At 37.4% G+C, this 17,524-nt stretch overlaps 1 protein-coding gene across 8 annotated transcripts in view; it reads left to right on the forward strand.

Annotated features, from left to right (window-relative positions):
• The window catches only part of ARMC8 (armadillo repeat containing 8), a 62,993-nt gene that overhangs the window by 34,373 nt on the left and 11,096 nt on the right, over positions 1-17,524 (forward strand). For 3 of the 8 annotated variants that reach the window (XM_083848817.1, XM_083848814.1, XM_083848821.1), the window contains 9 exons: positions 1,285-1,344; positions 2,549-2,629; positions 6,320-6,410; positions 6,501-6,591; positions 10,143-10,203; positions 12,134-12,334; positions 14,975-15,070; positions 16,855-16,937; positions 17,257-17,338. In XM_083848817.1, coding sequence (XP_083704943.1) covers positions 1,285-1,344; positions 2,549-2,629; positions 6,320-6,410; positions 6,501-6,591; positions 10,143-10,203; positions 12,134-12,334; positions 14,975-15,070; positions 16,855-16,937; positions 17,257-17,338 — 846 coding nt within the window. The remainder of the gene's footprint in view (positions 1-1,284; positions 1,345-2,548; positions 2,630-6,319; positions 6,411-6,500; positions 6,592-10,142; positions 10,204-12,133; positions 12,335-14,974; positions 15,071-16,854; positions 16,938-17,256; positions 17,339-17,524) is intronic. The other 5 variants (XM_083848819.1, XM_083848815.1, XM_083848820.1 and 2 more) reach the window with 3 other exon arrangements.

Genomic DNA, 17,524 nt, shown 5'->3' on the forward strand with positions numbered 1-17,524 from the left:
TTCGTGCCTGCTCGGATTTCACTGGAAAAGCTCAGGCCTGTTCTCCTTAGCTAGGGAATCCTTAATTCAGGTTCCTAGAGTATTGCTGTTGTTTTCTGCTTGTACTTCATGCTTTTACTGCTTGTCACTGCATTTTTAGAGTTAAAATTGAGTGGTGGAAAATGCTGACTCTGGAAAAGAGCCATTCTAAGCAAAGGAAAGTGTTGGTTTACAGGGGAGTGGATGCAGTTTTTAGCATACATAGTTAGGACTCTATCAACATGCAAGCAAAACCAAGTGAACTGAAATCAGGTTGATGTGCAGGGCTTGTTAAAATGCAAGTCAAAACGTACTTTCTAAGATTCTCTATTACAGTTGATTCGTTTCCAGAGAAAGTGACGTGAGTAGGTAAGCTTTACTATTTTAATGGTCAAGTTGGAAAGATAAGGTATGCGTTTGGAAACAAATGGTTGAATGAATGATTTGAAAAGATAGTGCTGGAAATTATATCTGAACGTGGTGACATCTCTGCATAAGTAATACATTCACCGCCAGCTGAAAATTAAAATCTCGTGTCTGGGAAAGATCCAGGATAAAGCCTGTAATCAGGGCAGCTTCCTCGTAAGCCCATTCTGAGAATGTTTTCTTATGTGATCCTAGGCCTGGTGCTGAATCCCTGAACCACGGTACATTTACACTTAGGTATCTGCTTTTAAAATTTCGTTATGGAATGAATTGTTACACTGTTCTATCCTACTGCTTTCTTGAAAAATCTGCATTTTATGATGGAAAATTATACAAGAAATGTGATTTCTCTCTGGAATATTACATCTCTTGATTATATTTGGAGAAAAAGATCCCTGAAATAGAACTGGCTCCTGGAACTCTGTTAGGATGCCCAGAGAGAAACAGAGTGAAAAGGCCTTTATTATACTGCTGTCGGAGATACTTGGAACTAGAAAAGAATGATGCATTGTGATGGCAAGATTTCACGTGTATGTTTGAAGCTGTCTCTGTTTATGAGTTGGTACTCAACCTGACTGTGCATTGAGCAAGCAGGATTGGTGCGTGCAAACACAGCGTGCACAGATTGGATATATTCAAGTACAGCAAGTTATGCAGCTATGAATACACCCAAGTGTTACCTCTGTACTTGCACCCGTCCTGTTTGCACAGAGTTTACCTCTTCATCTCTTTGAAAAATCAGTAATACCCATGAATTACTAGAACAATCTTGGTCAATATGATTTTTTTAAAGTTTAAGTTCATTCATATTTTTCACATATCTTAATATCTGTTCTTCAGCTTCAACACTGGCATAGCTGCGGCTTTAAATCATTGCCTCAGCCACTTCTGTGTGCCAATGTAAGTTGTTTTCCTACTTCAACCATGCTATTTTAATTGCATTTTTTTGGTAGAAAGCTCTTGGTGGCAGTAGCAGCTGAAGCATCTCTTAAAGCACCAGATATGTTGCATCTAAAAGTAACTTTCATACTTTTTTTTCCTTAGAGGTAAGGGGTGTTCCAAAAATGTTCCTTTGAACATAAAAGGAATCTGATTTCAGCTGTATCTCAGATGTGAAAATAAAGCGTCACTTATGCATACTGGGGTGTGTAGATATGCCCATGAACTCAGCTGGGTTTGAATATAAAATTAAGGAGTGAAGATGCTTTCTTCACTTGCAGATTAGTTGAGAAAATGTATCAAGGTACGATTGATGCTGTGACATTACAAAAGCTGAATTCAAATTGCGCATGGCCGATGTTTAATGCAAAAATGACTGGAGTCATGAATCTACCTCTAAAGAAGTGTTTGTAAGTCACAGACCAAATCTCCCAAGAGACGCTGAGAGCTGTGGGCCCCACTGGTGTTTTGTGGTTTGTTTCTGACCTCGCTGAGCCTTGTCATGCTACAGAATTTCTGAGACCTTTCTACTGCAGAATTCAGTACTTGTGTTTAATTGCAAATGCTTTTTAAATCTAGGAAAAATATTGATCTATCAGCCATGGTTGACTTAAGTCTTGAAGCCAATAAATGGGTGATGGCTGTCTAGATTTATGCCTAAATATGTTTGAAATTAAAATAATCTGTAGGAGGAAAATGTGAATCTGTTCTCAACACACTGTCACATTCTGTCTGGAAACAGTTTTAGAACTAATTCCATTTCTTCTGAAGTTAGAATTGTTGAAAATGTTTAATATTACACACAAAAAAAGTTAGTGACTAGAGATATTTCAAATGATTTGTGGAGAAAATCGGGAGCTTTCCATTGTTTCCAATATGAGGAATAGAAACATAAGTAGTCTATCCATGTTTCTTTATTTATGAAAAATAATAGTTTCCTATTGAAGTGAAAAGTGAAAATGATTACCAGAAAAGGACAAATGGTATAAATTGGAGATGGACTTCTTTATTTAAGAAATAAAAAGTTGGTATGCCAACTGATTTCAAAGTACATGCTAGTAAATCTACCTTTAAATACTTTAAAAAAAAAACTGAGCTAGTGGAAACCTTATACATGTTTTTTAAAAATATATATATAATTGCATTTTTATGTTTTCCTTTGTAGGGTCCAGATCACCAGACAATCTTGTTTAACCATGGAGCAGTTCAGAATATTGCACATCTGTTAGTCTCCACCTCCTACAAAGTAAGACATTAAAATTATTCAAAGTTTTGTGTATGCTTATGAAAGGGATGCCAGTGATGTTGATTTAAAAAAAAAAAAGTATACATGTATGAACTAAAACTGTAAATATGTGTAATGTTCATTTCTAGAATAAAAATTGTTTTTACCTGCCATATGGATTTCTATCAAAATGAGACCTATTATTTTGGAATGCTCTGTTAAGTTAGGGTATCGTTAATTAAAACAGAGCTGGCATTTGTTGATCTGACAGAGAGCAGTCACTTGGCAAACCAATAAAAATGGTCTAATATGCTGAATGTTAAATGATTTAAAAAAAAAAAAATCAGAAGAAAAGCAAAGGTGAGCTGTCCTGAACAGAAGTCATCCTTGAGAAAACATGAACATGGAATGTGTGAAGGCCACCAGCTACCAGTGTTTTCTGCTCACACGTCTCAGCTCCATTCTCTGTTATGTTTTTGGGAAGTCCATCCTTGGGTATCTGAAAGTACCACTGCTGGGAAGAAGCATCATAGTGTACACATATTGTGGTGGCAAGGAGGGTCAGCTAGCTGTTTTCAGTCTGAGGCCAAAATTTCAAATCCTAAGCATAGCTGTAAGAGTCTGCCGTAAATTACTTAATAAAATGTTTGAGTGTGTGAAGTGCTTTCCAAAGCTTTTCAGTGTAACTTAGTGTTTTGTTTGTTTGTTTGGAGAGCTAGCAGATATCTGGTATGCAGATAATCTTGAAATCTGTCAGAAGTCAATCCTGTGATCTGTAAGCAGTCAAATTGTTATAGACTTTCTTATGAAGTTATCAGTTTATTCCCCCCTCCCCAAATGTATGAATATCACCATTCTAAAAATCAGAAACACATGAAAGTATCCATATGTATCCCGAGTTATTTTTATTGCAATATCTAATACAAAATATCTAATGTTTTTGTGCCATTTTTATTTTGTTGAAAAAAGGCTGTTCACTGCTTGATGAAGACTAGAGAATATAATCATTCTTGTCTTATTTCGGTCTGCAACCTAATATAGAACATTCTCAATAACTAAAGTATCTTTCAGCAGGAAAGCAAGGCTTCAAATAAGAATTTCATGTAAAGGGAAACTTGGTGTTTTGTTCCAGGGCCTAATTATCTTATGTGGTGGTTTTTGTTTTTGTTGGATTTTGTTTCTTTTTATAAATCCAGTTGGAAGTATGCTGTCTTTAATGTTTTGTTAGTGAGACTGACAGATTTCTGTTTTCTGTCTTTCTGTATTAAGAAGTTTTCACCGTGATTAGGGAACATTTTGTTCGTTCTTCTGTCAGCTGATTTTTTTCAGCCTGTGTTGTAAGGTGAATTTTCCAAGCCATGCATCTGTTTGAACCTTCCTTAATTTTTTTTCAATCAACTTTTTTAAAATAAAGAAATAGGAGCTTGGTAAAATTTTCAAGTCGCTTTTTCACCAACAAGATACATGTAGCGTTGCATTAAAATACATATTTAGTCCTACCTGACTGGAAGACATAGGACTGTTTATTCCTTTGCTAGTTTGGTCAAACTTCTAAATTCTAGGTGTACATACTGAACCACTTTTTGTTGCTTTCAATACACTTCCCTCTGTTAATACTCCCAAGGTTACCAGCCTTATTGTTATCTCAGCTGCTTTCTTAGTATTCTCCATTAAATAGAAATTCTTGGCCTTCTCGTGTAATTGATGCATTTTTGTGGAACACAAGCTATTTCATTCTCATACTTATCTACCCAGTTTCTTAATATATAGCCAAATAAATAAGAACATGACAGGCAACAACAGCATTTAAAAAGCTTGCACATTTTTAATACTTGGAGTAGAGGCCAGTAAGGTATCTCAAGTGATTTAGTTGATAGGACCATACCAATAACCGTCAGAAACCCCCCAGAATGGGGTTTCGGTTCCCATGAAAAGAGTTTATGTAGGTCTGCCAGGAGAATTGCCTATTATTTTTCTTTGGTGTTGGGATTTTCCCTTCTGCAGTTGATGACGTGAGCATCTTTCCCATTTGTTATATCATTCCGAGTGTGCATCTTCACCAGTGAGATGTCCGACACAAAGGGACTACAGCTCTTACAGTGCAATACAGAAAATCTTTTCAAGAGCATATTTGCATGTTTTTCCACATCCCTGCATTGTGTTTCTCATGTAACTACCGAACTAATTGCCGTTAAGTAGACAGTACTAGAAAAGAGAGTAGTCATTGTAGTAATTTTTAAATCTTTTATTAACAGAGCAATATCACATAAAATAATTAACTTCCAGGTAGACTTCAGTGGTTCTGATTAGAACATCTATAATGCCTTCTCCCACCTCCCAGCCCCCCTGCCCTGCTGTTTCTTCTGGCTTGAATACAGCACTTCAGCTGTGGGTTTGACTCTTTTCAGTGCTTTTTGATATACAATCTCTGTTTCCTGCTGCTTTGAAGCATGCACTATATTCATTAGATCATCTGAGAAGAAATGTTGTCAAACGAGGCTTTTGTTCTGAAACCAGATATCCATCTCTGCTATCCATTTTTCCTTATTAAGGCTTCACTGCTACTGATGAGATCTTACAGTGGCTGTAATGAGATATTATAAAATAAGTGCACAGAAGTTTTATTCTCTGGGCTGTTGTTGTCTACCTTTGGATTTCCATGTTTCTAGGACTTTTTTTTGATGAGGGTAGGATGGACCTAAACCGAACTTGCAGTAATTGCAAATGCTTTCTTTAGTGACAGGGTTTTTTAGGTCAAAATTTTGTTCCATTTGCTTTGTTGTCATACTAAGCATGTGGTAACAGGAACGTGGAAAGACATGGACACAGCTTACCTATGTGGAACTGTAGACGGTGAAGTCAAAGACTAATATCTGAACTAAATTAAATTTTTTATCTGGGAAGATGATAATGAATGGTCTTCCCTGTGTCAGAAAAGAGGTTTTAAGGGCTTCATAGCCTTGCTTGACTAGGTAACCATGAAGGTTTGATGGTTAGATGGTTTTGGAGTTTAGGTTGCACAGAGAGGTTGTGGGGTCTCTCTCCTTGGAAATAGCCATCTGGACATTGTCCTGGGCAACCAGCTCTAGGTGGCCCTGCTCCATCAGTAAGTTGAACCAGATGACATCCAGAGGTCCCTTCCAAGTTGCATATCGTTTGTGATAACTGAAGTTGCGTGATAACTGAAGGTGAGGTGATAACTGAAGTTGCGTAATAGCAGCACAACTTACGGTATATATTTGCTTTAAGATTAGTTTAGAATCAGTTCTACTGGATGGTTCTCTTTAGACGTTTTTATTAAAATCACCTTTAAAGACTTATGAAATATACATCCCAGTGGCACGTGGTTTAGATTCTCTTGGGTACTTATGAGTCCTCAAAAGACTTTAGTATTGTTCTGATACCTCCATTCTTTTGTTGTTGTTTTGCATGTTTTTGAGTAACCACAAATGAAACTACTGTTTCTGAATGGCTGATTCCCACCTGCCAGTCCTGTCTTGCCTCTTTTTCATGAATAGTTCACAACATCCAATCTAGAAAGGATAATTCCAGCAGGGAGATCACAGTAGTCAAGCTGTGAGTTAGATGTTTCCATCTGCCTTCTATTCATTGTCAAACAATCTTATTGATAAGACAGTTATTTCTGTAAGCCTGTACAACAGTATGATCCAATTTTACTGTTAAGTTAGCGTTTACATTTATGTTTCATAGTATGTTTTTACACAGGTTCGAATGCAAGCCTTGAAATGCTTCTCAGTTCTAGCCTTTGAAAACCCACAGGTATCAATGACTCTTGTAAATGGTAAGTATAATGCAATGATTGCTTGTTTGACGCTTGTTTTATTGACTGGTTGAATGAGAGTTGCTTTGAGTTCTCTTTCATCTCTTGCAGTGTCAGTTGATGGAGAATTGTTACCGCAGATTTTTGTGAAGATGTTACAAAGGGACAAGCCTATTGAAATGCAGCTCACATCAGCCAAATGGTAATTTTCATCAGGAATTAAAATGAAATAGTGTGCAGTTTAATACTTTTTAACTATTGCTTTTTTCCTTCTTGCAAAGTTATATGTGAACTAAAACATTAGGTAGGAATGATCACAGATGATATTTACATTACCTAACCCCTTGAAGAAGTTGTTCTCACCTAGTAAACTCACAGCATAAGTTTCACTTTTTGTTGTATGTAAAGAAGAAAAAAACCAACAACAAAAACATTGGTGGGCAGCAGTTTTACCAGGAATGTGTATTCATACATGGATTTGCTTTCATGCATGGGTTTGCATGGAATTTGCTTATGTTAAGTTTTACTTTAAATAGGCTATGGTCAATTGTGTGTCCTTACAGAGTATAATACAGATTATAATACTTCCCAGGTGTTTTAATTAAAATAATTATTTTTTAAGCTTCATGTGTTCATACAGCAGAATTAAAGTTATTAATTTTATAGTTCAAATCAAACTTTCCCTTTTGGTGTAGGCAGGTTCCTGTGTGAGTAACAGTAGGGTTGCTCACTTCATAAGCTGAGAATTGACTCTGCTTAAGACCCTCACCTGTCTGTTTTGTTGATGATGATGGAATAAATGACTCAGTTGATTAAAGAGAGAAAATTACCTGTCATTATAAAGTACTAAAATCAATTGTAAGTCAAGAGTTTGGCTACTGATATACTGTTTGATTTGATCTCTTCTAATTCTCTACATTTACAACTTCCATTTTGGATTTTCATGGCTTATTTTTGAACTGGGTCAATGAGTTCTCTGATTCAATTCACCAAACAATTTCACTGACACTTGTGTTAGTGCAAAGGTTTTAGTTTCAGGGTGAGGAATAAGTGGGGTAGGTAGGATGGTCTTTTTTTGTTCATGTTGCCATGCTATGGTGACTTAACCCGTTCGTGAAAGCTTATAAAGTGAAAGTTATAGAGAGGTGGGGAGGGTAGCGTTGTTTTAGGGGGGTAATCCCCCTGTTTTTGGGAGGTTGGGCTGGAGACCTCCCACACTGCCTTCCAACCACAGTTGATCTGTGCAATCTGGTTTTTCTGGTTTTGTTAAAGTAGTGAAGAAGGCAAGGTAATTTACCTGTCTTGTAGAAGTCTGTCACAATTGATTTCTTTGTTTCTTTGACCATTCAGAGAAGACACAGAGAATTAGGATTAAAATTTTAGTTTTAAGTATGAGAAATATATATATTTTTTAAACTTAGCTCAAGATATGTGGCTGTTGATTAATTACAAAGGCAGACTGGAGTTAAAAATGTGTTCTGGGTTTGGATTGTCTCCTCATGGGATGAATGCTCTCAGGTGTGCTGGTGTTCTTTACTGACCTGCTTCAGACTAGAAGGAGTTGGGTGGAGGATCTCATCTGTTGCTTTGCAGTACTTTGACTCAGATAGATTTTTGAAGGCGTAGAAGAAAAGGGCACAGTGAAAAGCACAATAGGGAACTGCAAGAAAAAGGAAAACAATCCAACATCTTGTCTTTCAGACTAGGTTTCTAATTAGTCCCTGGGCAGTCATCTTTCTTAGTAGGGCATTCAAGGCCTCAGTTTCTTAATAGTCTGAGGCCTTACAGAGACCTACTGGTTTTTCTTCTGTAAGTCCACTCCTGCTTGATTCCCTCTGAGTCAGTATCTCCTCTTTCCTTTCTGTTCTTCTAGGTAGAGTAGTAGGTGAAATTGTCACAGGTCCTCTTTTTTCTGCTTCTAAATTAGACTTCACTTCTGCCATGCCAGTTTTGGTCAACTAATGCAGAGCTCCACTCTGGTTTATTAGTAGAGTCCTTGGAGTGCAGAATTAGAGTTCTTTTTGTGAATTTATGAAGCCTTTTGTTAAATTTCTGTTTGAATCCAGACTGGTGTACGAGGATGCCTTAAGAAGGTTCCTTTGCTTTTCAACAATTGAAATAGACCTGGAAGACCTGAGTTAAGACCTTGATTGAAATGGAGTAAGGATCTTTCATTTGAGCAGCAGTGTTGGCACAGAGGGAGCAATAGTAAGCCTCTTGGAGGAGTGATTTGCACCTAAAAGTGGAGCAGCAACCTTTTCTACTAAAATTACTGGAATTGCTTCCATCTAAGCAAAGCCCATCTTACCTGAAGTAAAAGTACTTTGACCTACTTCATGTCTGAAGCTGAGCCACTTTGTCCAACATAGGATCTAGCTAGAGTAAATGGCAACTGTCAGACTCATGTTTTCTCCTGATTGTCCAGGCATGAAAATGAGTATTTTCTCCTGTTAGTTGCAAGGGTCAGACAGTGAAGTTTATAAAATAACCTCTGTGCTAACAATCATTATTTTTTCACTTCAATCATTATTTTTTCACTTCTGAGAAATAATAAAAAAAAAATATTTTTGATTATGGGATTTTAGTTATGTCTGCCATTGATAGGTGTTTAGAACAGGTTTAGTGATACTATCTTCTTAGAGGTGAAATAAATCTATTTGGGCACGTGTGAAGAACTTAGGCATGCAGTGAAACATGGTATGATTAAGGTATGTTAGCATGTTACTGCTCCTTAGCTGAGCAATTATGATTGATCCTATGCGCACTTTTAACCTGCTCAGCTGAGAGTTGAAATGTCAATTTTAAGTCACTTTTACTAAATTGCAATTATTTTTTTTGACCTCACAATTGCAACATGCTAATACTTAGTCAGTTGCAATGGCTTAGTTCAAAAGCTAGAACAAAAACTACTTGACTGTTCTTGCACTGAATGCAGAACAGGTACCCTCCGGCTTTATTCTGTTTCCTTGTTTCCGAGCAGGTAAAAGTGATAAACCATATAAACCACTTGTATTGGTCAGTGAACTGCTCGGCTTTCTGGTATTTTGTAGTGCAGAGACAGGTAGATTAACAAAGCAATGTATACATTTGCCACCGTGTCTCAACACTGGAGTTTGAGACCTTGGACTTGCCATTGCCACTGCTGAACTTTACCACTAATGTTGTCTAATTAAGACCAAGTGCAGCTTTGATTCAGTGTCAGAGACTTAATAGGGTTCTTCATCAGCAAGGATGTGCTTATTCTAACAGTGTATTAAGATGTGCCTGTGGACAAGCATCAGAACTGTACCACATCTCCTAAGCTAATGCAAGGCGTGTATGTTTTTTGACCAAGCTGTCAGACTGTCAACCCTATATTGACTCTTCCCTTACTGTTTCAAGTGCTTGCCCATGCTGTGGGGGCACAGGACAGCTCTGTGGATATTGCTGCTTTATCTTAGTGAAGGTTGTTAATCTTGTTTTGTTGGTGTAAGAGGTTTGTGCATCAGTCAGACTTGATGGTTAGACCTTTTGTTTGACCGGTGTGGTGTACGTAGTGGTCAGTGCTCCAGCAGGATGTTCTGTACTATAAATCTACTTAAAAGTCTGCCTGTAGTAATTTGCTCATGTTCCCAAGTCTAGTAAGCACAAATGTATTGAAATCAACAGTAGAACAGAGGGGAGTACATTTCATTAGTGTAGCTGATTGTTCTGCAACATCTCAAGTGCATAAAAAACAAAGATAGGTGAATGTGTTTTATTATGTTCTTACAGCCTTACTTCCATGTGCAGAGCTGGAGCAATACGGACGGATGATTCCTGCATCGTTCTTAAGGTGAGCTGATTAAACAGTTCTCTGTTTAAAACAGTTTTCTCATGTGAGTCTGTGTTTTTATTTGTCTAGTATAAAAAGTAACAGTATGTTGTACTGAAGATCTCAAAACACCAAGTTTCCCTGATTTTTATTAAAAGAAATTTTTTTATTAAAATAATAATCAGTTACCTAATTCCCCATTTGTGCCTTTAAGCTGTTGTAGTAACATGGCTCTTTTAAGAATTTTTAAATAAATAGTCATACCAAAGGGTCCATATCCAGGAATAATTATCCCAAAGTTGATTATCCCACAGCAATTTGAGGTTTGTAATCATTTAAATGACTGTTCTCAAGTAAAATGGAAACAGTGGTCCCTGTATATAAACAAGGCATTGCCTGGTCTTTCAATAGCTTATTTCAGAAGACTATAGTCAGAATGCTTTCACAATGTATAAATGGAGTCTTTCAGAAGCAGATAATTTCTCAGGATTCACAATGTTTTTGTAGTTTTGTGTGAACGTTAGTGCTTCCTACTTTGGCTAGGGGAATTTGTTGTTTGTTCCTTTGTTTTTTAAAAAAAGGAAAAATGTAGTGCTGAAATAGTGGATTTGATTTTTATGCTGTATGTAGCTTTACTAGGAAATTCAGTAGAGGAAATTTCATTAAACACCATAGGAATGTCATCTCTTTCTTAAGTCACACTTCTGTAGCTAGTCAGGAAAAAAAAAAAAGCTGTTGATGAGCAAGTCTATCAGCCCGAGATTAGAAAATAGTAACACTACCACTTCTTGTTTCTCCATGTTACATCGAAGTATTACTGTAATACTGCAATAAGAAAGTATATTTGCTTTCTTTTATAATTGTCTACCAGACTGCTACTTTCAAGTTCTCAGTATGTTTTTAGCATCCTTTTTTTCCAGAGAATAACACATAATTCAGACTTCAGAAAATGCAGTTTAAATACCTGAAAGATCTTATTCCCCCCACCCCCATAAGCTTCTCTGTTCTGAAACTGAGAAGACCCATGTTCTTACAGCGAATCTAGCAAGTGAAGGAAGGGTCTAACCAGCCACGCAGTTGTTATCGGTGTTTGGTGGTGTGAGAACTGATACCCAGTAACTTCTTACAGTTCTTTGTCTTTGCTGTGAAGGCCGCTCTGTGGTTTTAGATCCCCTCATGGGAACAGACAACTGATAAGGGTAGGCATGACCATAGCATGTGCTGCAAGGCCCTGGTATTGCAGGTAGCTATGCGTACTGCTGCTTAAAGCAGTGACTACTTCTCACCATCAGAGGCTACTGGTTACCAGCTTCTGACTGTGATCTGGTGCAAACCCTGGCTTATGCTAAGTTACACGTTAGACCAGAGAACTGTCAGCAGTGTGTGAAGAGCTGTCCCTAAGTCCTATGTCTTGGTAATGCTGGGGAAAGGGTAGGTTATCTGTAAGATACTGCAATAAGAAAATTTCTTTCAGTGTTCATAGCAATAGAGTCTGGTACATCTACAGCTTTTGTTGGTGGCATTTTGGTATCTAGCATTCCAGGTAATGACAGATGAAAATCCATATGTTGGAGTCAAAGGCCCATCCCTCCAGTCTTTTTAAGCAAGAATATCCAAAATGCTATTCATTCCAGTGTAGCTAATGTTGATAGTGACATCTGTTCTAAACATGACTAAATATCACTTCTAAACATGACATTTATGCAGACTATTTTGACTGCATGAGAACTTAGCTGAAAGTAGCTTACTGTATACTTAGTAATGCCTGAGCAATTTCTGTCTGTAGTCTTTAAAACCATTAAAATTATTTTCTTTGAAGGTACCAGTCTAAAGAACCTTAATGACAATTGCTCTGGGATAGCTATTTGAGTTTGTGAGCTGCTTTATGAGCATAGCTGTTCCAAACAATGTTGGTGGTTCTTTTTTTGTTTGTTTGTTTTAAACTTTTCAGACTCTGCCATGTTTGGTTCGAATGTGTAGCAAGGAGAGACTGCTGGAGGAGCGAGTAGAAGGAGCAGAAACTCTGGCTTATTTGATTGAAACAGATGTGGAGCTACAGAGAATTGCCAGCATTACTGACCACCTCATTGTCATGCTTGCCGATTACTTCAAGTATCCCAGTTCAGTGAGTGCAATCACTGATATCAAAAGGGTATGTTTCCCTTCTGAGTCTTTGAAAGTGGGCAAAACCAGTAATAAGTGGGCTCGGGATGTTTCTTTATTCTTCTTAAGCCTTGTGTCAGAGTTCTTCAATGGAAAGTTGGCCAGAGGTCCAGCTGTGATCCTGACGCATGTAGTCCCCAAATCTGTGCTCATTCGCTGCTTTTTCTGGAGCCTGAAATATCCAAACTAAGAACTTAGTGTATATTTAGACTCTGCGTCCTGTAAGAAGGATGGTGCTGTTCTTTGTAGAACACAGAGAGATGGGCTCTGGGTATTTTAATACAGCAAGTATCATATACGAGTTTCATGATGTTTTCCCAAGATAGGAATGAAGTACTAGACTGGGGCATCTGCAATGTTCTTTGCAGAGTTTAACAGGCTTGCCTTCAGGAACCAGAGTATTGCAGCTTCATAAGGGGTAGTTCATGTGATACAACTGATTTCAATTCATAGGTCAGCTTTGTGAAAAATGGCAAGTTCAGAGATGGTTCTGCTCTATTAAGCAGAAAAACATTTGGATGTCATAGCATTTCACATTATGTGCAGATATTATCTGCATTTGCAAGAGGTTGGATAAGCAGAGACCAAAAATATACCTTGGAGACTTATTTTCATAGGTATTTTAGACACTCTCATCTGTGATTTTTTTTTCCAGCTTTGCATAAACTTTCCAAAGCACTAGTAGATCAGTAAACCTCAGAAGTAAGATTGTTCTTGATATTCTTTGTAGGGAAATATCCATTATGTATTCCCTTCTGCTCTCACTGAGTATGATTTTTAGAAAGTACCCAAAAACTGGATTACAGAGCATTTGTTTTTCTCTGAAACTATCCCAAGAGGTAGACACACTTTTCAGGTTTTTGTAGGATGAAATTGATACTGCATATACAGCTACCTTGAAGTCTGTGTAAAAATGCAAATTAAAAACAACAACGACAAACCACAACCCAACTGTAAGTAGCAGAATGGATTTAAATAAGCAAAAGGAAGTTTAGCAGTTGACTGGGGAGTAATAAACGTTGGCTGTAGCATCAAAACATGATAAGGTTCCAAATGTAAGTGGGGCAATTATAAATATGGCATTGCTTTGAGTGTTCAGAAAGACCCTAAAAATAGTCAGCTGTGCAGCCAGGGTGCTAACTTTGTGGGTTTTATTTCTTTATATTAAAAAAAAAAAAAGCTTTGAGTTACACGCTCTAAAGTAAAAACTAGATGAGTGAGGACTCTGCAGAACAGACTACTTATCATTGTTAAAATATTTAAAACAGACATAATACATTTTGCTCTAATGTACCTGCGCCAGAGAGAATTAATCATACAGCTTATTTTTAAGGTGCTTTTTAAAATTATTTTTTAATTTCAATGCTTTGCAGCTTAATCCTAGCATTTTTTCTGGCATTTTTTATAGACTTTAAGTTTTGCATTGTTATGTGGAACCCTTTGGTTATGTGGAACCCTTTGGTGTACAGACTTTTGAGGGCTGTGTGGATCAGAGTAACTCTGGTTGGAAGGGATGTTAAGAGGTCTTAGTCTTAATTTTCTGTTCAAAGCAGGGGCAGTGCTGAGTTCAGATGAGGTTGCTTACTGCTTTATCCAGTTGGCTCTTAAAAATTGTTATCAGTGGAGATTAAGCAATCTTTCTGTGCAATCTGTTCCAAAGTTCACCTCATAATGATTTTTTTTTTTGCTTGCGTCCAGTTAGAACATCATCTGTTTCAGTCTGAGTAGTGTCTCTCCTTCTTTTGCTGCACACCTCCATTAAGAGTCTGGCTTTGTGTTCTTTGCAATCTCCTTTTAGGTGTTGGAAGGCTGCTCTTAGGTCTCTCTCTGCTCAGCCTTCTCTTCTCCTGGCTGAGTAAACCATGGTGTACTCCATGTGCTCATCCAGGTCTGCTCTCCTGAAGTCAAGGCTTTGTACTCTTTTCCTTGCCTTCCTCACACCTTGCAGGAACTTGAACACCACTATTATACCTATAGCTAATGCTTCTATTTGATTGTCATAACCCCAAACAGTCTTTCCTGATTTGTGAGCAGTGTATCCAGTGGTGTATCACTGTAACCTGCCCATCTAGCACCTGCGTTAAGAAGTTACCTTCCAGAAACCTCCTAGACAGTTTGCACCCCTCTGTGTTGCCTTTACACAAGAAGTTGGAAGTCAACATTCCCCTTAAGCTGTAGGTCCTATAATTTAGAGATGGACTTCAGTTTTTGCTTTTTCTTCAGTTCTCTTGAGTTCCTTTGGTTCTGAAGTGATTTTTTTTTCACTTCTGGTTTCTTCCTGTTAGTTTCTGTTGGGTAAATAAGACTAGGTTTCCCCTTAATAGTGTCTGCATAGAGCAGTAACATTGTAGAAGTGTTTTGGCCTCAAATTGTTGTAAGCAGATATTGTTTGTTTAAGTTGACTTCTCTGTAACTCAGCAGAGAAATTAACTGTTCACTTCAGTTATTGCATTCAGTTGCTAAGTGTGGACATCAGCTAATGAAATATCAGTTCCTTTGCCAGTGTTTCTGGCTGCTCTTGGTGTGGTAGACAAAACCCCAGAACAAGTATTAGTTTTACAACAAATGGGGAAATACGACCTGTAATTTTTTAGTGTCTAACTTTGACATCTGTGCTTTGTTTAAATAGCTTGACCATGATTTGAAGCACGCCCACGAACTGCGCCAGGCCGCTTTCAAGCTGTATGCTTCCCTTGGAGCAAATGATGAAGATATTCGAAAAAAGGTGAGTTCATGAAAATGTTAGCATCCAAGCAAAGACATAGCTGAAGGAGCATGCAAGAATGTATATTTTGCCCTTTCTGCCCTTTTTTCTTCGTTTTAGAATCATAGAATCATAGAATTGTTAGAGTTGGAAAAGACCTCAAAGATCATCTGGTCCAATCATCTTCCTGGCACCAATATTACCCAGTAAACCAGATCCCTAAGTACCACGTCCAACATTTCCTTAAACACCCCCAGGGACAGTGACTCCACCACCTCCCTGGGCAACCCGTTCTAATCCCTGACTGCTCTTTTTGAGAAGAAATTTCTCTTTATTTCCAACTTGAACCTCCCCTGGTGCAAGTTGAGGTGATTCCCTCTAGTCCTATTGCTAATTATTTGCAAGAAGAGGCCAAGTATAAGTTTAAATGCCAAGGCTTGCTTTCTGTTATGTTAATACAAACTTTTACATTGCACTTTCCTGGCATGGGGTTTGAAGAGAATTAATATTTTTCAGTAACAAAATAGAGTGAAGTTTATTTATGCAGTCTCTTCACAGTGGTGAACTAGATTTTGAAAATAAACTCTTCAACATGTTGTGGTCCTTGCTATTCAGAATAGAATAGGGACCTACAAATTTCATCAATCCAATTGCATAAGCTATGCAGGGATATAGTTGTGGCATATGAGTATTTTAACATTTCTAAAACCTATGTTTTGAGGGAAAAAAATACACCTCTGTTATGGATCCTATTATAAAACAAAGATTTGCTCTGAAAAACAAACATAAATTCTGGAAAGTGTAATCATATTGTGATACAAAGTCACATTTTTTTCCATGATTCTGAAGCGACCAAGGCCTTTGTGCTGTTGAAATAAAGTAGTTGGTGTGAAGGAGAACGAACTCTACGCAACACGGGAAAGACTGGAAGATAGGAGCACTCATTTACTTAAGAATTAACATGCGGAAAGTGGAGGGAAATTAAGCAACGAATGATGAAAAGTAGCATTTTTTTTTTTTGAAATGATGTGTTGTTGCAATGTCAAACAAATGGTAGGTACAAGAGGCAGGAGAATTTTCTCAGTGTTTGCTGGCTAAAGGGGAAAAACAGAAGGAAGAAGGATATGGACAGGTAGGAGGTGGAAAAACGTTATTTAAAAGATGACAAGCCAGGAGATCTGTCAGTGGGGAATGATTCAGGATCTCCAGAACTCAAACCCAGAGATTTCTTTTGTTGCAGGATTAACTTCTTTAGTTAATAGCAAGGATCCCATCCTTTATGTATCAAAGCATTGTTTTTAACAGATGGTGGATGTGTAAAGACACAACTGATTTATTACGGAAGAGCCATCTTTCACCCTGGTATATTAACTTCATTTTATCCTAGTCTTCAGCGCTTGTGTTGGCCCTGTCTAAATATGGAGGATGTATGACTATCTCTCTCTTCCAGACCATTCCAAAACATGTCTCTAATCTGTAGTTTGTATATATTACGTGCATTCACACATGCTGTCTTCTATTTTTATATGACATTAAAAGTAATGTGCATATATAGCCCTCTTTTTTTTCTTGAGGATTAATAAAGTCATTTTGAAAGCAATAGTGGAACAAGTAGTATAGACGTCTACTAAATTGTATGCAGATGCACACTTTGTTCCACTTAATAAAGGACTGTAAAGTGTCTTACTGTTTTAAGCTATGGTTTTTTTATGTGATATTTTAAATATTGCAAGCAAACAAAAAACAACAACTCATAAATGTTCATACTGTTTTATTCATATAACATTGATTTCTTTTTGCTCCAGATCATTGAGACTGAAAATATGATGGACCGTATAGTTAATGGCTTATCTGAATCCAGTATCAAGGTGCGATTAGCTGCAGTCAGGTAGGGTGCTTTTCTGATTCACACAAACAATTTTGTCCTGTCAAAGTCTGATGCTCCATTTGCTAGAACTTCTGCTAATTTTTCAAAAGCTAAAGTTAGTCTGAAATCTTTTCTATTGTTGGAAAACTTATTAGGGGAAAAATACTCTGGACTAGTATGGTATTTTCTTTTTGCTGTTTACAGGCTAGTAATCACCAAATTCTGACTGTATCCTAATGTGCAGAAGCAATGTATTTATATGTGTAGAAGCATCTGTATAACTCTGTGTGTGTGTGTCCATATACTTTTCTCACAACAAAGGTTTCTTTTTCTGTTATAGATGTTTGCACAGTTTGTCCCGTTCTGTACAGCAGCTCAGGACAAGTTTTCAGGATCATGCTGTATGGAAACCTTTAATGAAGGTAAGTAAAGTCAAGTTGCAACCACTCAAGTGTTCTGTTCAGTTAAAGTAGTAACATGGAGGATGTGGTGTCTGTTCAGTTTGAATGTCTTTCTGTAGAATCGTAATAAAAATTAACTAGAAGTCAAATTCCCTGACCTTCGAAGAGCCATAAATCAACAAAAAGCCAAGCAGTAGCGAAGAGTGC

This window comes from Anser anser, assembly GCF_964211835.1.
Source record: "Anser anser genome assembly, chromosome: 9".
Taxonomy (NCBI): domain Eukaryota; kingdom Metazoa; phylum Chordata; class Aves; order Anseriformes; family Anatidae; genus Anser; species Anser anser.